Source organism: Arctopsyche grandis, chromosome 7 (assembly GCF_051622035.1).
Source record: "Arctopsyche grandis isolate Sample6627 chromosome 7, ASM5162203v2, whole genome shotgun sequence".
Taxonomy (NCBI): domain Eukaryota; kingdom Metazoa; phylum Arthropoda; class Insecta; order Trichoptera; family Hydropsychidae; genus Arctopsyche; species Arctopsyche grandis.
In genome coordinates, this window is record NC_135361.1 from 28,051,229 (window position 1) to 28,073,308 (window position 22,080).

At 34.9% G+C, this 22,080-nt stretch overlaps 4 protein-coding genes across 4 annotated transcripts in view; 2 read left to right on the forward strand and 2 right to left on the reverse strand.

Moving 5' to 3' along the window:
- LOC143914530 (uncharacterized) overlaps positions 1-22,080 on the reverse strand; it is a 98,231-nt gene that overhangs the window by 60,973 nt on the left and 15,178 nt on the right. The window lies entirely within an intron of this gene.
- LOC143914294 (uncharacterized) lies at positions 189-2,480 on the forward strand. The gene is made up of 3 exons (XM_077434460.1): positions 189-1,579; positions 1,956-2,207; positions 2,285-2,480. The coding sequence occupies exons 1-2, from the start codon at positions 348-350 to the stop codon at positions 2,185-2,187; spliced, it is 1,464 nt and encodes a 487-aa protein (XP_077290586.1). The 5' UTR covers positions 189-347; the 3' UTR covers positions 2,188-2,207; positions 2,285-2,480.
- LOC143914528 (zinc finger protein 277) lies at positions 3,753-5,693 on the forward strand. Its single transcript, XM_077434790.1, has 2 exons — positions 3,753-4,068; positions 4,141-5,693. The coding sequence occupies exons 1-2, from the start codon at positions 3,813-3,815 to the stop codon at positions 5,217-5,219; spliced, it is 1,335 nt and encodes a 444-aa protein (XP_077290916.1). The 5' UTR covers positions 3,753-3,812; the 3' UTR covers positions 5,220-5,693.
- On the reverse strand, positions 5,202-20,368 carry LOC143914526 (brefeldin A-inhibited guanine nucleotide-exchange protein 3). Its single transcript, XM_077434788.1, has 24 exons — positions 20,318-20,368; positions 20,032-20,158; positions 19,816-19,949; positions 19,631-19,750; positions 16,161-16,335; positions 15,961-16,087; positions 15,440-15,619; positions 15,267-15,362; positions 14,974-15,201; positions 14,680-14,907; positions 14,539-14,594; positions 14,015-14,319; positions 13,779-13,946; positions 13,524-13,707; positions 13,309-13,432; positions 12,942-13,137; positions 12,728-12,869; positions 12,409-12,655; positions 11,471-11,567; positions 11,222-11,389; positions 10,939-11,142; positions 10,695-10,868; positions 7,067-9,589; positions 5,202-5,859 (listed from the first exon to the last, which is right to left on the reverse strand). The coding sequence occupies exons 2-24, from the start codon at positions 20,114-20,116 to the stop codon at positions 5,662-5,664; spliced, it is 6,159 nt and encodes a 2,052-aa protein (XP_077290914.1). The 5' UTR covers positions 20,117-20,158; positions 20,318-20,368; the 3' UTR covers positions 5,202-5,661.

A 22,080-nucleotide genomic window follows, 5' to 3' on the forward strand; every position in this document is an offset into this window, starting at 1 on the left:
TGAGACCTTTCTCCAGAGGGAAAGAGAGAGAGAGAGAGAGATGCACCTATTTATGCACACCTATATTTCTCAACACCAGCAATCATCAAGTTTCATAAACAAAAACCTGGCGAGTTCCAGAGACTTGAGGATCATATGTTTGGCTCTTGCCCAAAAGTTATATTTAGATTTAGAGATTATACTTAGCTAGTTTAAATATATACATTCTAGGTCGTACGGCGCATCGTGTTTCAGCTGGAGCTTTTATTTCATTCGATTGTCTGTAACAGTGGAGTGAACGTGTCAATTTACACATTGCATAAAATGTCATTCAAATAACACAGTGCATCGATAAGCAATACGCAAACATGTCGCCGAAATGTGAAGTGCCAAATTTGAATGAGATCTCGTTGACGGTGGTCGCGAAGCAACTCATCGATACTCTCGCTTCATTGAATGCTGAAGACGACATTGCATTGATATATGTTGTTATCTCGTCGTATTTTGAAAGCCTCGGTGCAACCGGAGTGATCTATCAGGATCTGTTGAATCTAATACTAAATTCTGAATATTTAGATCCATCAGCGAGACTGTTCGCAATGCAACTGCTACTCCAAGAGAATGTGAAGACTCTAGCGACGGGAATCTTTCCAGTTTGTTTCTATGATAAAATACTTAGAACCATCACTCGACAGGGTGGGAGTTTGAACGCGTTGAATCTGAAAGGAGTTTGGGTCAAAGACGAGCAGTTGCAACTGTTATACGATATGATAAAATCACTAAAGTTTTTGAACGTACTGAATATTCCTTACATAGCCAACGATGATGTATTGAAATACATCGGACGTTATTGCGGTGAATTGAAGATGTTGGATGTTTCCGGTGAAACTGATATAACCGAGAATGGAATACACGCAGTATTGTTCAGTGGTTCAAATATTAGAGATTCGTTAACAGTTGTGAACATTGGAGCGTATGGCGAAGAAAACGTTTGTCACACCGATGTCTCGTTGCTCATAGCCAATCTGCCAAACTTGATAAACCTTGGAAGCTACTCCTTTGTTGGAAAAGCAATATCTCATTTAGTCAAGTCGAAACAATATCCAGCAAATTTTAAATCAAAATTGCAATATGTTCATGATACGGGCACCGATAAGCAGACAGCGAGTTGCATTGTTAAAGTTTGTCCGGCGCTCGAAACAATTTACATAGATCGGCCTGAAGAAGGTGTGATTTCTTATATAGAGCAGTTCGAAAAGTTAACTAGAGTTAAATTAAGCAAATTTCCATGTCACGAATTTCATCAGTTGATGGAAAGAATCGGTCATAAGTTGACATCGTTCATGTTGACATTGGGTACCGGCTCACTTAACTTTACTCACATCGCTTACGTTTGCACGAATCTCGTAATGATGGAGTGTTTTAAAATGGACATTCTAACTCACGAGGAAGAAATAAGGTTTGAAAAGTTGGAACACATAGAAATTCTTCACAATGATGTGCGAATATCAACATTCAAATACTTGATGACCTGCAGTCCAAAGTTGAAGAAAATTGTCGTCGCTGATGAAGTTAAAATGACCGATGTTGATATGGCAAGGTATTACATTTTTATTCCAGTTATAAAACTGCTATATATGTATGTACATATGTACATATACTTGGGGTCGTCAAATTGATGTTTGTTTGTCTATTATGAAGTTCACATCTATCTCATGGTACTCTAATTTAGACTACAAAATTTTCTGAAAAAGCTCCACTTTGTTTTTTTTACAATGCATCAGAGCATTTCAGCTCTGATTTACAAAGTAAAAAAAATAATCAATTAAATAGTATCCATTATAAAATAATTTTGTCTTGGGTGACGCCAAGTATATATGTTTTTGTTTATGTTTGATAAGTTTCTGAAATTATGACATATCTGTTGATGTAATAATATATAGAAATTTTATAATGAGCGATATGTTTTCCTACAGAATGCTACATAAAAATAAGTTTGAGAATTTGGAAGGGATTTGGTTTCCCCGAGCTCCACTTTTAACGAGGGAAACTGTTGAACTGTTAATGGAAACATGTCCAAAGTTAAAAAGTTTGGGGCAATTGGGTGGATGGTCCGTATCTCCGGATGACGTAATGCTGCTGAGAGCCATCATCGATAGCACTAATACTGATTTGGTTTTGTCGCCATTGGGAATGTTTCCTGAATGAGTTGATCATATAAAAATAAGGTATTACATATTATGACTTACATACATGAATTATAAATAGTTAAATACAAGCTTAATCAGAAAAAAATGTATTTCAGGTGTTGAAATGTGATCTGTGCTTCAATATTATGAAATGGAAAAGTAAAGCCTAAGGAAAGTAATTTATTTTTTTTCCAGATTTATTTACTGCTGAAAATAAAACGCTTTTTATTTTTTTCTTTTATAATATTTTCTTACTTTTTTATGTTTTCATTTTTTGTTACTGTTTATATTTAATAAACGAATTAACTATTAAAGTTTTTATTTAATTTATTAGAATCTAGTATTTTTCTATAATTGTTAAATTATATTATCATAATGTGTTCCCCATTTCCCCATTTACAAGCTGAGTTTCATAGGCTAGAGACCACAGTAACGAACTTGACCAAAGAATGGGATTTTTAAGTAAAAAATAATATTAGGTGGATACTTGTGCATTTGTATATGTAGGTGGTGATTGATTAAAATACATGAATATACTCCAAGCTATAAAATTAATTTTCAATTTTTTAAAATGATGTTTCTTAGAATCTCGACAATATATGTATACAATCAAATTACATACCGATTATTTATTAAATAATTGAGTGAAAGGTTAAATTCACGCTAATAATTGTATTCATTACGGTAAACGGATTATTTCGCACATTTCGATCGCGTACACAACAAACGTTGCCACGGAAATCGGGATTACGGAGTACCTGGCACTAGAGCTCTCGTTAGTATGATAGTTTACGTGGGTGACTCTTGATGGATAAAATTTTCGGATACCAGATGTGTGCGAGATTGCTTTGTGCGGAATAATCATCGAATCGTTCATTACGAATGTGTATTCATTATTTTGACTGTATCCCGGCCTAACGAAACACATGCTGTTTAGTTTGGAAGAGGATCGTTTATTTTTGTTTAATTGTTACAATGGTTATTGTATGTACGAAGAGGTTGAGCTTCGGAGAAGTGGTTGAACTCCAGAGGTTCACTCTGGTGTTGGGAGCTGGTGCGTCGCTTTATATACGTTCTGGCTTGAAGCGTGCCGCGTGCGGATGCTTTGTCTTCGTTTCCAGGACACGTGTTGACCTGTTGACACGTGTTTTAGGGATGTGTTACGGTTGCCTGATGACATCACTGTTGGGGCTCGTTCGTTTTACGATTAAGCGATGAACTCTTTCTTCTGAAATGGTCGAAGGGGACGTTGCCCTTGAGCTATGCATGTTTGTACAGGATCGATGATGAGATCACTAGTTTTGATTCGTAATAGCACAAGTCGTGCTATATTCCTAAACATAAATATAAATATTTATTGTTCGATTATGCTACGGTCTAGTGTAGAAGAGAGATGTCACTTTTTAGAGATGGCCTCGATTTAAAAATATAAATAAATAAAATACTATTTTTTATGTCAACGGTACAATTGGATGCAATGATATTTTAAAATTGAAAATATTAATTTTATATTATAGTTAAATCATTTATTATTTTAGATAATTTAGAATACAACATTTAGGCTATGGCCGTTAAATTTTATTTTTATTCATAAGATTTGACATTTGACAGCTGGTAGACGTCAAGTGCGTTAGGTTATACACGATGTGTGCAGGGGTAGTAGATCCTCTGGTCCTTTGTGGAAGTGGCGTGGAGCGTGTGCCCCCACTTGAAGAAGTGCTGCGATCTACACAGTCGGTGCTCTGCCCTATACCTCAATGTGAACTGGAATTCTCCATACCGTCAGAGGCTCAGCCCCTGTTGCAGCATCTACTATTGCGACATCAACTTGTCGTAGCAGACGTCGATAAAATTGCATCGCTTGGTGACTATATCGAATTTTGGAGACGAAAGTTTGCTGGTATGTTCTATTCAATACTTACGTTGAGTTCACGACGTTCACTTAAATTCATGTATAATGTAATCATTTCAGAAAAAGACCTTGCTGAGTATTGCACCACAATGCTTGTCGATACAAAATCCGGAGATCTCGTTGCCAAGGATCAAAAATATTATCTTTTAAGCGACGTTCTTCCCGAGGACAGTCAATTGCGAAGGGATTTGCAACAGACTAGACTAGAAAAAATATTAGCCCACCAGAAATTAGAACGTGACGATAAATCGTACGAAAGAGAGTGTTTGTTTTGTAGAACTGTCGTCAAAGGAACTCGGTCTGATTTCCTCATACACTTGCATGAAAAGCATAATTTTTACATTGCAAAGTTTGATAATCTCATATTTACTGCTGATTTAATAGAAAAATTGAACGACAAGTTAGTTAATTGCATTTGCGTATATTGTGAAAAGTTTTTCAAAGACAGAGTTATTCTGAAAGAACACATGAGAAAGAAAGGACATAAGCGAATAAATCCAAATAATAAAGAGTATGATGTGTTTTTCGTTAGTAATTATTTAGAATTGGGTAAAAATTGGCAGTCGTATTTGAAGAACGTGGGATTGAAAAACCAAAAAAAGAAATCGATAAACAGTGGAAACAATAGCAATTCTAAAAAAGCTAAAGAAGAATCCAGTTCCGATAGCGACACCAATTGGTCAGATTGGGATGAGAAAGAAAGCATGTCTATAGTTTGTCTCCTTTGTAAACATTCTCAAAGTATTTATGCAGATATAATTTCTCACATGAAAACTAAGCACGGTTTTGACTTTGATGCATTGACTAAAAATCAAATTTTTTATGATAAATTGAAAATGGTCAACTATATTAGAAGACAAACACATTTTATGAGATGCATTGAATGCAACGAGGAATTTTCAAACAACGAGACTTTACTTACACACATGTCGACTGAAAATCATATGAAGATCTCTAATCCGATATCGTGGAATCAACCGGAATTTTACTTTTCGACATACGAAGATGACGGCTTCTTATTCAATCTTGAAGACGAAGAAGAAGTGGAGGATGTCCGTTTTTCAGCAGCGACGACTTCCAGCCGATTGACCGATGATATTAATATTTCCGAAGAGGTTGCTTTGTCAGTTTTTTATTGATAAAATTCTAAAGATATGTATGTATTATATATATTCATGAAATGAATTCGTTTTAACTCTATGACTTTAAATGTATATAAAATAAATAATACAAATGTACACATTGAATTTCACATTTATTAAAATCAATAGTTGTTTGGAAGCACTATACTTCTTTTCTGTACAAGAACACCCTTATAGTATACAATTGAGAGTCAACAATTCACAAAGAGAATTTATCATTTTATATTGTAATTGAGAAATCACATATAAAAATATAAGTACATATAATTGAAAAAGAATACTTTGCACTAGCAAATTATCCATGCTATATATATATATATGTATGTATATATGTAGAGAACATTAGTTATCGTAAGCTGGCAACGAGCTTGTAATTGAATTAAAGATGGAATTGAGAAAAAGTTAAGAGAGCGCATTTTTACAAATGCGCTCCGAAAAATCACACTGTATCCTTTCTATTTGCGAAAGCATCTATTCTCTGCAAAAGCAACGAGTCCTGAGCGTACTCCAACAACCGAGACAGTCCATCGCTGAGCGCCGACGCTATCATTTCAAACTCATCATTGGGAAAAGTTAAAACCAATTCTAAATAGGCTGCGAGAGTATTGGCGAATGCTATTCGCTTCGCCTCCGTATCCTGAAATAGACATAACGTATTATTTTCATATGGTCTGATCAAATTAACATATTTTAAGGAGATAGTGGGGTTGGATGAAAAACAATTATATTAACGTTATCGTCATTTTTTCGAAGGTTTGAAATTGATTGGTTAGTTGCTGTTGACATGGATAAACAACAATTCTCTCACTAGTGAGAGAAGCATTTAGCTTATGATTAAAAATGTATAGTTCCGGCTCTGATAAAAGTTGCAAAATATATTGATTATTCTTCATATTTTCTAGATATCCATAGTTTTGACTACTTAAACATTTTATGTTAGTGAAAAACTGGCCAAAGGGGTCTTCCTCATAGTGACTACATAAATGAAACTCAGTATAGCATTGATGACAATGCTTTTTCTACAAACAAATCGAATTTTAAGAATACATTGGCAATGCAAGGACCGACCAATCAAGTTCAAACATTCACATTTGTACATATGATCAAGGCCAGCTCAAAGGTACAGCAGTATAGGCACGTTCATAGGGCGCCATAGACAAGGGCGCTGCGAGGCGCCCCCATTTTTCTTTTTTTTGATCATTAAATTGAAAAAATTAAAAAAAAATGGTTTTATTTGAACTTATGAAACATTCTATATTCAACTTAATTTAACTAAGTAACAATACTGATTGAAAAAATTTATTTATTTACGAGGAACGCAGGAAGTTGGCTGTCAAATACCAACGACTTACGAATAGAACTTGTAAAACAGCAAACTTTTGTCAGTATATATGGTAATTTGGAATTGTATTTTATATAAAATAGCGCTGAAACATATGTATGTATATATACATAAATATCAGGGTTGGATTTGCTTCACGAAATTAAATATCTTAACCAATCATATTCGAAAGAAGAAATGTCACTGTATAAAATTCTTCAATTCATTGTTGAATATAAATGAATGTCTTCATGACTGAATTTATTCATAGTTATCTGAATTTTATTCATTTTTTATACATAAAACGTGCCCATTTTGAATAAAAAATTAAAATATTTTTTTTTTTATATTGATATATTTTTCTTGACATAAAATTTTAAGAACTTTCATGAAATTTATTGTTTAAAAATTTAATGGGGGAGGGGTGCTGAAAGCAATCTGCCTAGGGACGCCATATACCCTCGGGCCGGGCCTGCATACGATACATATGACGATGTAATTATTAATCCACCCTCATACCTACCTTACTAATACTATGTATTCTTTCCTGTTCGATTTCTGGAGGAATCGGTTGAGCTGGCAATATAGGTTCAACATTAGGATTGTTGTTCCGAATATTATTAATCTTCACCGAAGGATGCACGTCGTTAACGCTTAGTCTATTGAACTTTTTGAATTGGGAACTTTCGTCTATGTCTATTTTGTACGTGTCGCAAACTTTATTGTTTATATTTGAGGAGTCGTTTTCATTAAGATCTGGTTCATCCACTTTGTTTTCTCCAACGTTTTCTTCGTTGGTTGAAGTGACGGGCTCTTTGCGGAAATCGCTGAATGTGAACGGTTTTGGTGCCGGAACTTCATTACCATCAGAATCTTTGTCTTGCGGAGGATTCGTTGTCTCGGTTGGCAGTTCGCTGTCGGACGAATCCAAAACATCTAAAGAATTCATATTTTCCTCGTGAACACTAGCAGATTTTTCACTGTTTGCAAGATCAGCGGCGACACAGTCAACTTCTATCGAGTTAATATACAAATCGCACAGTATATCCCAAGAGTTCTTCAAATCCACACACTTGCTCACGTACTTGCTGTTCTTGCAATTGTATATCTGCTTAGATTTGAGCACGCACAGCATTTCGGTTAGAGCCATTGTTTTGATGATCCATGCAGCTGTCGTGTGCTTGTAAAGATTGGCTGCATTCTCGAGATTGGACACTTTCTGCACCAAAAACTTGAGGCCTGGTCTCATATCAAACGCTATGGTCCTCTTGTACGACATGTCTAAACATTTGAACAGAATGTCCAGATTGTGATAGTTGAGGGTGTACTTTTTATTCAAAACCAAACCAGAAGCTTTGAACGTGTCTAGTAAGATGTGATTCAACGGTATCATATTCGATGACTGTTGTAAAAGCACCGTAGCTATTATTTGCACTAAGATTTGATGTGCTAGCAGACCTATGACTAGACTTTTTAAAGGGATTCGTATTAAGTGCACGTCTGGGTTTGGAGCTGTGACAGCATCTTGCGGATACAAAAGGAATATGTAACTTCTATCATCTGTCAATACTAAATTCTTCATAGCTTGGCTTTGATATTGGTATCTACCGTGGTTTTGTTGTAAGCTGTTTGCGTTTATAGAATGCTCTTTGCTATAGTCATAGAAGAACACTTGTTGAGCCATTGAATGTAGTCGGACATTGTCGTTGATTGAACTGTCGCACCTTGCGGCTACTTTTACTATGGCTAAATCGCCGTAGAAGCTGTTGGAGTCTTCCTCAAAGGCTAAAGTGAGTTGTTGCAGTGGCGTCAAGCTAGCATTGCATGCTCTATGCAAACTAGTGCATGTGATCTCCCACTGTTGATGCGTTAAGAGGTTTCCGGAGGTTAATATGATGTGCCGTATACAAGAAGCACCTAACCTAGCTATAATTTCATGCGGTTGAGAAATACATTCGACTAAAATTAGCAAAAGCTGCTTCAAAGCAAACGTCAATGCTTTTACTTCATTGTTTTCATTGATCTCATCGGTTGTTTGAGTCGACGACTTTGATTTACTGTATGAATTATCGCTAGTACTCTCTTGTAAGTGATGCAAGTATTTTACTATAAGATCTGTAGCCATTCCACAGCATTGTTTAAAGTTTGACGTGAACGTTTCCCAAGTACCGTTCTTGTTGACTTGTCGCAACCAGTTTTGCATGGCCGGAAACAGCAGATGGTTCAAACTGTATAATCCAAAGATCGGACCTGGAATGACCATCATATCCTGCAAAACTTTGAACAGTGTCTCAAGAGCAGCTGCCTGATATTGCTGAGGACAACTTATCGAAGCCGAAACCAAACCGTCGAGTAGCAGATGCCAGACTTTCAACACACCGCTCGGCCTATCCAACTTGGACAGTGAAAAATGAATCGTTTGAGAGCTCGGCAAACTGGTACTCAAAATCCTGTACGATATGACGTTGATATCGTTATCTGGCGTGTTAGTGAATTGCTTAACGTGAAGAGCAGATTTTGGAAACAAGGCATCGACGACTTGTAAAGGCATGTCAATGTTGACCCTGTGGGCCGTGTTGAAAGTTGGACACTTGGGCATGCTGAACATCATGCCGAGTATTTCAGCACAACTCTCGATGTATCTCAAAGATTCTTTGCAAATCTCGAAGGTCATGACAGGCTGGTCCGCAGCGAGGTTGATCGTGTCTGATTTTGAGCTCTTGTTCACAAATATGTGCGATAAGTTGAACATCATCTTTGCCGACCTGTCCGGTGAGTCTTCGCTGCTTGAATCGGTGCCGTTGTACATTGCATTGAAGTTGGAACCTCGGATGTAGCTCAGCAAGCAGAGTATACAGTCAACAGCTGCGTTTGCAAATACTAAGGTGTTGTCTGTATTGAGGAATACTCTGAAAATTTCGAGTACTGAAGAGTATTGATTGGAATTGTGGGCCGCTCGCAATGTTCCAAATAAAGGTCGCCAGCCGGATTTGATCTCTGTCTGGTTTGCTTCGACGAATTCACATATGCATGATATTATTTGTTCCTGAAAATATATTGATTTTAATTACCAGTCGTTTGTAATAACGGAGCCTAGCTGATATATTCAATTTTAGAATGCTATTTTGTTTGAATATTTGAGGGTAAAATCACATATTTGGTCACAATTTACGATGGATTAAAAATAATTGGATTCTCTTTAAAACATTTTACTTCTGGGACACTACGAATGTTAAATTGGTAATTTAAATCATTTTTTATAAAAAATAGTGCACAGCGATAAGGAAATTAGTTTCAAATTTCAAAAGAATTTCGCCTGCAACCATAGATATAGAATACCATAGATACGCCCTTACGCTCTAAGCCGATTACCCTGTTGGACCATGCACACACAAAAAAAAAGTACAGATCATGCACACTCTCTCTCAGTAGCTAGTTAGCTTCTAAGTAGGAAGGTCGATTGACATGTTTCGAAAATGCGAACGTTTTCAGTGAAATTGTGTTACAATTACTCAAGAAAAAATAAAAAGGCGGATGGCATCACACATCATATGTAAGAATTAATATATAATGTCTTCAATTAGAGTAGTATTTTAACATTAATGAAATATCGGCGCGATGTATGTAGTGTTCTATGCATTGATGGAACAGCGGTCGACAACCTCTGCCACAGGTGTCACTAAATGCACGCGTACATCTTGTTGGCACTGAAGGAAATTCAGAAATCGACATTAAGTTTAAAACTACAAACAATGAACTAAATATTAAAGTGTCAGCTTTAAAATTGATACTTGTGGAAGTTACTAATGTTAAAGTATTGTAATAGTTAATGATGGTTTTATTATAGTAACATACATTTGTAGTTTAATAAAGTGTGTATAGCTAAATATTTTTTTCTTAATTATGGCTTTATTAATTTAATTTACTGACCACTGCGTTCCTTCCTTTTTTTTCACCACTTCCCCGCTAGTTAAACCCCCCGCACCCTTCAGTTAATGGCGACAAGATCTCCAACGAAATTTGTATGTAATGGCATATCTAGGTTATTCTACATCTATGCCTGCAACGCAATAATGACCCAGAAGGGGACAAGACAACTTGAAGCGGACAATTTCTGAAATTAGCTTTTAGCTGAATGAAACTATCAGTACCTGAACATCACTATCGCACAATTCCAAGCACAATAGATTTTCGAAAGGCTTCAACAGAGCTTCGTTGAAATGAAAATGTGGCAATTCAATCTGCTCGTTTAGTAGCATCGTAACCGCATCGTGTATACATTGAATTGCTTTCTTCGATATTCGTCTGTCTTTGTTACAAGCAGCCTGCAAAATCCATGTCATTAATAATCACGCTAACATGAAAACATTATTAGTATTTGTATGTAATCAATACCTTCATGAAATGAGGTCCGACAATTGTCCACACGGCCATATGATGAGCTAGAGGTCTCGGAGCTTTTAAACACTGCAATGTTACATCTCCAACACGACTCAAGAGACCTCCTCCGTTGACTATGTTGCTTGTAGAGCGTACACTATTGGCACCCTTCCACCAACGGCCCACTGTCTGCTCGGCACGTAGTCCTTCAAGACTTAACTGTAACATTTCATTTATAAATTTCACGTTTTACAAATAGTGTAAAATAAGAAAATAGTAAATAGTGTAAAATAAGAACCTGTTTCTCAGATGCTAGGCATAATTGTTCAAGGAAACCGCACAGTGCTGGAAGATTCAGCTTGCTTGCTGCGTCGCTGAATAGAGCGTCAACATGCTGGGATAAGGTACAGCACACTTTAGCAGCATCAGTACCACATATGAAACCATAAGGAGTAGATTTGTTTGTCTGTAAGTAAAATTATTGTTAAATACCATTATTACAAAGTATTGTCTGAGATTACTGATTTTTAAGAACAGTTTAAATTACCTCTTGATTACATTTTTGTATAATGGAAGCAACAGACATCTTATTATTGATTGTAGAACTTTCAATATTCGATTGAAGAAAATTGTACACATCAATACTGAAATTGGAACATGCAATTGGTTTTATTTATTTATTTTAGTGTCTCACCAAGATTTAAGCTTGATTAACTTAAGTTCTGTAGGAATATGGCACAACTTGTGCTATTACGAATCAAAACCAGTGATCACATCATCGATCCTGTACAAACATGCATAACTCAAGAGCAACGTCCCCTTTGACCTTTACAGAAGAAATAGTTCATCGCTCGATCGTAAAACGAGCGAAACCCAACAGTGATGTCATCAGGCGACCGCAACACATGCCTGAAAATCGTTTACACGTGGCAGTCATTAACGCGTGGCACATGCCCGCATTCTCAAACGAACGACGTCCTGGCGCTGACCCCACAGCTATAAAGCACGCGCCTCGAAAATAGGTCAACACGTTTCCTGAAAACGAAGACAAAGCATCTGCACGCGGCACGCTTCAAGCCAGAACGTATATAAAGCGACGTACCAGGTCCCAACACAAGAGTGAACCTCTGGAGTTCAAACAGACCACTTCTCCGAAGCTCAACCTCTTCGTACATACAATAACCATTGTAACAATTGAACAAAAATAAACGATCCTCTTTCAAACTCAACTGAGTTTCCATAGGCCGAGAAACGGTCGAAACCTTTAACCCGTCCTATAACTGGTGACCCCTTCAAAGAACATCGCACCTTCACGGCTATAGTTCTTTAAAAACTTTTGGCATATTGATTTTTATCATTGACATTTATGTATAATGAAAGAAATTAATCAAGCTTAAATTTTCACAGCAAACGGAAGAGAACACACACAATCAATACATATTAGAACTGTATAGCAGATTTTAAAAGTAGTATTGTAATATATACCAAGTTTCATCATCTCCCTGATTTTGATTTAGGTTGAAGCTTTGATGAAGTCGGTCACTCAGAAAATTTCCTGATGAATTTTGGGTAAAGGATACCGTTTTGTTTCGGGAAGTTTGCAACGTTATCAACGGCGTTGTAGTATTACACTGTTGACCGAAAAGTGTATGCTCCAGTCGATACACATATTGGCAAGCGGTGAAGATGTGCTTCCAACAATCCACGGCATGTGACCCGAGCTCAAGACCGCCTATAAAAGAAGAATGTTAATTTTTTTCATTTTTAAGCTACAAAAGCATTGATATATGCATATGGATTTTACCTGTAATGAGGACGTCTAGTGATAGCGCATGAGCTGATAAGATTTTTGACGAAGGTGGTTCAGAGCAAGCCGAATTAGAAAGCAGCGATAATAGACTACTGCATCGGTTTTGCAGGCGGAGTGTGTTGCTGATTCTAGCCGCCTTTAATACAATTGAGAATAGTTTTAGCATCATTACAGCATCAAATGGGATTAAATTACCGATAAAATGTACCTTATGGAGTCCTTCTAAAGATAAAGTCACGCAATTATCTCTAGCTTTTTCTTTCTTTGAAGAAAACCTGGTTTTGCGCGGAAGTAATTTGCGTAACTTTACTCTGGAGTTGACACCGTTTTCAGTGCTGAAATATTTTCCTACTAAAGATGCACTCAATAACGTCACCATTGAATCCCACATACAAGTCAATAATCTAAAATACATTATAATGAAATAAATTAGACACTCAATGCTGCACCATGTAATTTAAAGTAATATTTAACAAGTATTATTAAAAATAAGTAATGTGGGTAGATGCCACAGTACGAAAACTTTGAACAATGAATCAGCATGTGTAAAAATGATTAAAATAGTAAATAAGAACCTCCTTGCTAATTTTAAAGCTGCCGTCTTTTCTACATTTTCACTCAAATGAGAACTCGGCATTGATACTTCTTTTAGTCTTTGCCAGTCGCACATTACTTGACTGGGTCCAATTCCTCCATAGTCTGTTAACATTAAAATTTTTGTTACAGAGCTTTATAAATAAGGAATAAGTTTCAGAAATGATTAGATTTAAAGAAAATAATTAAAGCGTACCTATCAATAAGTTAACGAGAGCGTTGTGCTCTTGAGCCGATGGCTCATATCCACCAACTTCTAAAATTGACGTTGTTATCACTTGCTGATACACTTCACATAACCATGTCGCTGACAGATACACTAAAACTCCACTTCCATGTACTTCTTCAACAAACTCGTCTTCAGATAGGGGTATTGTCGTCTAAAAATACATACAAAATTTAGCATCACATCACTAGCTATGCCATAAAATATATTCAAACAACAACATACACTCTCTCCTTTGTAATATCCCGAGAATATAAGCTTCAGATTTAGTAAGAGTGAAGAATACGTTGCCAAATATATGCCGTCTGCGTTCATAATAGTAGCGTTAGACGGAGAACGAGCTGCGTTGAACTGGCAACACTTTGATGCAAAGTCTTGCATCGATTCATCCACCTATAGTTTTATCGTATCAAGTTTATTTTATAATAAATATAATATTAATGATTGACAGTGATATTTACCTCTACACATGTTCTGAAAGACAATAACTTGGGTACCATTACGTTTTGTAAAGTTTTGACAAATTGTCTAGCGTTTTGTCTTTCAACATCTACATTGTAATCTGTTATGTTACATCGGCCGAGGTTGAGAGTGCGGGGAACATGTTTCGTTCTTGCCGTTTCATAACCATCACTGTGATTGCCAGAGTAATCTATGGTATCCTTCTGATATTCAAGGTGTGGACGAGATGGTAAAAATACACTGTCTGCATCTGAATCTAATTCGCCTTCACTTCCAATACTATTGTCTTCGGGTCCAGATGTATCTAAAATGGCAATAAACATGAGATATATAAACAAGCAATCTTTTTATATACATATGTAGATAAAAGAAAAGGAAATAGTGATTAATATTGGTTGTGGCTATTTGCAGGTGCTATATCTGAAAATTATTGGCTATTTGCAGGTACTATATCTGCGACAGGTGCAAAGCCTTCTAGCCACAACCAAAAGAAAAACGAAAAAGTGATTAGTATTATACTTACGAGACGAATCTGAAGCATCATTTTCAATTTTGTTTTGCATCTCTGCTACTAAATCTCTATAAATTAAACATTTCTAATTGTAATAATACAATATAATGAACTGATATAACGTACATAGATAAAACATTGATAATGCATAACCTATAAGGGCTTGGTAACCGTGCCAGACTTTGGTAAGTCAACGGTCCTCTATAATCTGCATCCTCCAATTTAGGCCATTTATTATTTATTTCGGTTGCATTCGTTGGTATGTATTTACCATCGCAAAGTTCTTCCAGAGCTTCCAAAAACCCGACGATGCATTCAAGACTTGTCAGTAAAACGTTCGGATTACTGCTCGTCGCACACTCTTCAATGGCATCCATGATTCTAGGGCAGCACAAATTAATTGTAAACATATCTTATACACATTTATTTGATATGAATGCTACTTACAACCGGATTAGTGCCATGTCGTCGCTGTGCTGATCTATAATGCTAGATTGTTTCAGCGTCAAAAGAGAGCACAATTTCTTTGGATCTCTTAGTAAATCTTTAGTACTAGATAGTGCTTCAGCTCTATGCGATATTGGTGGATATAAGAGCATTCTGTGGTACAGCGCTTCTAAAACCGGCCTCAGGGGTCCGATACATCCCACAAGACGGATCAATTGTGCAGCGATACTATAATTTATTAATATATAAAATAAAAAGATCATTTGATGAATAAAAATGATGTGGAAAATTACCTGTAAACTGTTTTGGCTTGCTGACTATTGAAACTAGGTGCACTGGCTAATGAACCAGAACCTCTGCCAGAATCGTCGACACCGTGTCCTTCGTCACTGCAAGAATTATTTTAAAGATATTTAGTTCTAAGTGGAATTTAGCTAGCTTTTGCTCCAAAATATTGAATAATTACCGTGATTTGATGTTTTTATCGACTCTAGGTGTACCGAGAAATGAAATCAATGCAGGGCAAAATTTCTGCCATAGAAAATTTGTGAAATGTGAGTTACTATTGACGGTCTCGGGTAAACTTGTAACCAAAGTGAGGAGACATTCCAGGAAGAATATTGCTGTCACATTGGCTTTAGTATTTCTGAAATGTTAATTATGTTTGATATTTTTTTTAAAGAGAACAGAACAGAAACGTACCTTTTTTTATACAGATAGGCCCACCGGTATAAATATTAAAATTATGTATACTTTAAAATATCTAATCGTTTTAAATGAGTACTAAGAGGAAAAAAATCTTTGTAATGAAGTAAATCATTGAAGATAAATTGTTTCGTCGATAATTCTTCATCATCAGGACAAATAAAGAGCGGTATAAATATATAATTTATGACATACCATTGAGATGATGTACATAAATTGTATTTTTGTACAATTTACTAAAATATTCATACTCAGTTCACCAGTATTAATATGTTAACTAACAGTTGAGTTTCGCATAATCTACTGCACAAATATTGCATGATAGGTATTATTTCACTGAAACAAGCAGCCGCTGAAATTTTGCTTCTACCCAAAGAGTTTTCGTTTATGATCTCTTGACATTCCTCGTCTGTAATAAATATATTTAAATTAAAATTTACATCATTTATAATACGAACAATTTCGTATAAAGATAAACAAACCTAAAGATAAACAAAATGCTCTAATAGTCATTGCAGCCGCCGCACGAGCGGCTGCAGCTACGGCAGGAGCAGCCGCAGCTTCCGCACATCTTCCTGCGACCCACAAGACCAAACGGCCATTCAGAGCACCCCCGTTACGGATTCCAAGAGCTAATAGTACTCGCAGAATATGTATCTGTGAAACATGATTAAATCAATACAATTTTATATTGTAAATGAAGATAAATTTTGATATATATGTACAGGTTTTTGGTTTTTGAGCTCTTTTTCCTATTACGCTGTAGATTAAAATTAGAATAATATAATGCTATGATTAGTAGATATTAAAATATTATTGATATAAGATGCATTGTGAACATAATTTAATAATAATAAAAAACATTTAAAATCAAAATCAAATATATGTACATACAAATCGATGCGGTGCAAACGATCGACAAGCGCCAGACAGACTGAACCACAGATTAACGACACGTGTACCTTATGCGTGCGCACTGCTCGCACTTACACTAAGCGAAATCTACCCGAAGTCCCGACATACGTACCCTGTATGCGTTTTGTGCTCCTTTTCTTTTTTTTTTTTTTTTTCTTTTTTTTTATTCATATACATATATTTACAGGATATAATGTTTATTACAAAGTTGGACATGTATTCCTTATCAGATAAGAGTAGCTCTTGTGCCTGATAAGGGAGCTACGATTCTATTATAAATTCTTAAAATCTATTATAATATTTTTTACATAAAAATTACATTAAAATTTTTCAGTGCAAGTTTTTTTTGAAAAAGTGTTTAATTTTTTTTACTTGTTCTGTTTGGTTAACAATACAGCGCAATTCAGAAGGGAGATTATTATAGTTATTTATGGCTTGGAAAATATAATGGTTTTGCATTTGTGTTGTTTTAAAATTTGGTGTGATAAATTGGTTTCCATTTCTCATTAGTTTATAAAATTCTTGATATTCTTTGTTATTTTTTTCTTTACACATTTTTATAATGGAAGCTTGCTTAAATATGTCATCGATATTTGGTACTGGAAATAGTTTAAAAAGCGATTTTGTCGAGAAAGTAGAGTTTTTTTTAAGTATTACTTTTATAATAATTTTTTGCGAAACTTTTACTGAATTTAGATTGCTTTTGTAGGATCCTCCCCAACCTATAATTCCATAGATAAGCAGAGAGTGGACAAGGGCATAATACACATTTTTTATTATTTTCACATTTAAAATATTTCTTAACCTAACAAATATATATATACATTTCCTTATTCTCTTTACTAGCTCTGTAATATGGCTTGTCCATTTCATGTTTTGATCAATGATAACACCGAGATATTTAATTTCAGAAGAAGAGTTGATTACAGTACAAACAGGATCATGTAGTTTACAGTTTACATAGTCACATTTTTCATCATGGATTATAATTAAGTAGGTTATTATCAAACCATGATTTTAAAGTATTAATATCTTCATTTGCAAGTTTGCTATTTCCCAAGTTTGGCCTTTTACTAATAATACAGTATCATCTGCATAAGAGATTAAATCACCCTTTATTTTCTGTTGGAAAATGTCATTTACATATATTAGAAAAAGTAATGGTCCGAGGACCGTGCCTTGAGGAATGCCAAATATACTTGTAAGTGGTGTACTATATGTTTGATTTAATTTTACAATTTGAGGTCTGTCTGTTAAATAGCTTTCTGTCCATTTAAGGGCTATGAGGTCAATGCCATTTTCTTTTAATTTTAATACAAGTTTTTTATGGGAAATGCTGTCAAATGCTTTTTTTAAGTCAATGAAAATTCCTATACATTTATTTGATTTGTCTAAGGTACTCTGGATAATACATGAAATTTTTGCAATGGCATCTTGGGTACTTTTTCCCTCTGTGAATCCGAATTGATTTTCATTTGAGTTAGTCTTTTTTTAGCAATTTTTTCAAATATTTTCGATATATTTGATAAGAGTGAAATAGGTCTATAATTAGAGATATCCTCTGGGTTACCAGATTTAAATATTGGAATAATTATGGTTTTTTTATATGTGATCGGGAAAATTCCCGTTTTAAAGCTATTGTTTATAATATGAGAGATTGGTGTAGAAACGTAATTTTTAATTATTTTTAGTGTTTTTACGGAGAGACCATCAAAACCCGAAGCAGAGCCACCTCGCATATTTGATATAATTTGTACTATTTCAGACGGATTGGTTGGTTCGAAGAGATCTAGTTTAGTTTCTATGTTCGCAGTTTTTTCAATATAATTTTTTTTTTTTTTTACAGTAATTTTATCAGCTAGATTCTTTCCAACATTTGCAAAGAAATCGTTAAAAGCGTTTGCTCCTTTTTTGGGTTCCTCAGTACAGTTTATTATATTTTTGTTTTGTATTATATTTTTTATGGTATTACTTTTAGTTTTCTGTTTATTTTCCAGAATTTCATTGATTATTATCCAAACTTTCTTACTGTCGTTTTCAGAATCATCAAGTTTGTTTTTATAATATTTTTCTTTAGTATTTTTTATGAGAGAAACTAATTTATTTTTGTATTTTCTAAAATGATTAATTAATTTTATATCTAGTGGTTTTTTTTTGTTTCTTTGTAAAGCCTTTCTTTATGTTTTATAGATACCACTAGTCCATATGTTATCCACGGTTTGATTTTACGAAATTTTGCTGAGTTTCTTATTTGAATAATTTTTTTCGAGTCATTAATATACTTTGTTAATCTATTTTCAAATATTTCACAGCACTCGTTAACGTTATCATTTTGGAGAATATCTAACCAAAGTTCAGATGACAATTTATTTATCAAAGATACATTATTAATAACAGATATTTCATTATTAGTATTAGCAGTTTGTTTGTAATGTTGATTTATCGTCTGAGGTGTCATTGAAATATAATGTAGCATAATCATGTAATGGTCGGTAATTGAAGTTTTTATAATTCCCGAGTTTATATTATTTATATCTTTTATATTTGTGAAAATATGATTTATATTATAAAATATATTTTATATTATAAAATATGTAAAATCCTGATTCCTTAGTTCCGAATTTTGCCTTATTAAACTCGCCAGAAAGATCCAACTCAATTTTAATAATTACCATTTTAATAATTGCATCTGTGGACATCAAAAGGTTACTCGTCATCTGATGTGCAATCTATCATTCGTGAAGTCGAGAATTGCGTTTAAAGCAGCCAGTTAATCTGTGGTTAAGTCTGTCTGGCGCTTGTCGATCGTTTGCACCAAACCCCATACAAATAAATGTAAACTGCACTGAACTGGTTGAGTAGTTGTGGAGAAACGCCTACGGTTGATTTTATCAATTATAAATATCATCGAGCACGCATGTTTTATGTTTTATATACCTTTATTTGTGTTATTATTGTGTATCTGGCCACAGAGACGCGTTAGAGTGCTCTGCAATGTCACTGTGGCTAATATGTTAAAATAAAATAAAATATGTACTTGAGTTTCTTGTGTATGGTAAGCCATGGAAGAAGTTGCGCATAGGAGTTGTGATGGCAGCCACAACGAATCATCTTCTGGTTCGTTGCCTTTGTGGAAACGATCATCGCGTAGTATTTTCTGAAATTAATTTAATCAATAAGTATGCATAATAAAAAAAAAAGTTCAAAAAAATGTGACCTTACATGAAAACCGTTCAGTGAGAGCGATATCAATTTAGGCCGCTTAGTTTCAAGTGCAATTTGCAATGGAACAAAACAAACTCTCCGCAATTCATGCGAAGGATCTCTAGTCGTTCCTTGTTGAGTTGAAAGCAAATCTACAATCGTCATGTAAAATTTTATATATATACATATGTACAGTATACAGAATAGAAGCTCTACGAGCACCATATGTTTTACCGTAAGCTGCCTGACAAGTCTCTCTGAGTTGTGCCCCTTTGGGACCGCTCGACTCCTTCATTATATCTAGAAGTAATTCTTCCATATTTACCACAGTTGATTATTGGCATTAGTGTTGAATACTCATCTGCGAAATCCCAAATACAATCAATGACATTAAATTTCCATGTGATTCGTACTGTGTATATACAGTTTTGAATTGTATGTAAATATATTGTTACTGTAATACAGAAATTTCGGCTTAGGTAAGTCGCACGACAGCCAAAGTGTAAATGTCATATGTTACCTGTAGATTCTGAACTGAGCATGCTCAGTACGAACCAATCATATCTGCACTGCTAAAAATCAATATTGGACAGTATTACCCGCAGAAAGTTGTCACTGTGTTTACGGATACGATTCTAGGAATTGAATGACTAAAAATAAAACACTGGAAATTCATATCTATCCAAATATGGACACTAGTGTGTTTTTACAAACCTCTTTTATGTTTCACTTATATAAATTTCTCTTTTAAGTATTGTGCATCTCTTCATATACGAAAAATTTCGCAGGAAGCTCAGTTTTAAAACGTTGATCGGGATGATCGTAATCACTTTTAAAAGGGATGATCGTAATCACTTTTAAAAGGGATGATTGTAATCACTTTTTAAAATCACAGTTTAAAGTTAAAAGTAAATTCACATACTTAGCTTCTCTTTAATTGTTATAAAGAGAAGCTAAGTTAACACGTTGTTTCTGGATTGTGTCTTCATCTGACTGAATCAGTTAACCTTCTAACCTTTAGGTACACACACTGATTTCTCAGGAATTCGAAGTAAAACCAATTATGGCTCATATTTGATGATTACTAAGTCCACTTTAAAGGTCAATGAATTTGACCCTTAAAGCCCTCAACATGAAGCCACCTCCCCCCCCCCCAACGAATACAATCTAAGAGACCCTTATGTTGGAGAACGAGACGGTTGTTCATGAATATCGCACAAGAACAACCGCACATCACTGTTATAATAAAAAAACCACACTGTACATAACCAAGTACAAAATAAAAAAAACAATGCATGAACACATAAAGCGCGCATGCGTTAGGAAAAAATACCTGAAATGTGCCGTGCGAAAGCACGCACATCTCAAGTAAACATACATGTATGTATGTATGTTTATGCGTGCATAAGCACGCACGCACGCACGTGCATAAGCACGCACACACACACAAACCACAAATGCAATCACACACCTAAACAGCAAACGCCCACTCACACACACACACATTCACAGAATAAAAAAAAATGAATATATTTGATGATATATACAGCTGCACCAGACGGATTTCATATTAGCTGTATAAATACAGAAAGCTGTATATATACAGAAGTTATAATGAGGCGTGTAGCCGCTCGAGGACCGTCATACAATGAATATGTCGAATTAGCGTTTTTCAATTCGACCAATTTGGTGTCACCCGGTGTAGATCGCACTCCCAGCATGGGTCTAACGGCGCTACTGCTGCTTTTGAGTGAGTAGTAAACAAGAGCACTATTGTGGGCACATATTATTTTTGGTAATTGGATTATTACGCACATTGCGATCGTCCAAGACAATTTTTGCTATGAAAATCGCAAATACGGAATATTTGGCACTCGAGTTCTTGTTAGTATGATAGTTATCGTTAGTATGATGGACTTTTCGGCTGCCAGGCGTTCCGTTATAGAGATTTTTGGACGAGCGCTTTGTGGGCAATAATCACCAAACCATTATTTTTAAAATGTTATATTTCTTAATCGAAATTACCAAGTAGTAAACTATTACAGATCAGATAAATTACTAGGGTTTCTTCTGTGGTTTTGATGAAATAAATTAAAATTTTCTTTTAAAAATGTATGAAAAAATTATGGAGGTTATGATTTTCAAAATGGCCTCGAATACTTTTTGAGGTTATGTGAATTTGGTATAAATGCATCAAATACTTTATATTTAATTTTATTAATACTAATAATTCAATATAAAATAAATATATTTCAAGTTTTTTTTTTCAAATTGGTTTTCATA

What these genes read in the sequence shown, in the direction of transcription:
- LOC143914526 (XM_077434788.1), bottom strand. Translation starts at nt 20,116, where the DNA reads ATGGAAGAATTACTTCTAGATATAATGAAGGAGTCGAGCGGTCCCAAA. An exon ending in ACCATACACAAGAAACTCAA is followed by an intron (nt 16,336 to 19,630) that starts GTACATATTTTA and finishes CATGTTTCACAG; the next exon opens with ATACATATTCTGCGAGTACT. An exon ending in AGATTATGCGAAACTCAACT is followed by an intron (nt 15,620 to 15,960) that starts GTTAGTTAACAT and finishes TTAACATTTCAG; the next exon opens with AAATACTAAAGCCAATGTGA.
- LOC143914528 (XM_077434790.1), top strand. Translation starts at nt 3,813, where the DNA reads ATGTGTGCAGGGGTAGTAGATCCTCTGGTCCTTTGTGGAAGTGGCGTG. An exon ending in TTGGAGACGAAAGTTTGCTG is followed by an intron (nt 4,069 to 4,140) that starts GTATGTTCTATT and finishes TAATCATTTCAG; the next exon opens with AAAAAGACCTTGCTGAGTAT.
- LOC143914294 (XM_077434460.1), top strand. Translation starts at nt 348, where the DNA reads ATGTCGCCGAAATGTGAAGTGCCAAATTTGAATGAGATCTCGTTGACG. An exon ending in ACCGATGTTGATATGGCAAG is followed by an intron (nt 1,580 to 1,955) that starts GTATTACATTTT and finishes GTTTTCCTACAG; the next exon opens with AATGCTACATAAAAATAAGT.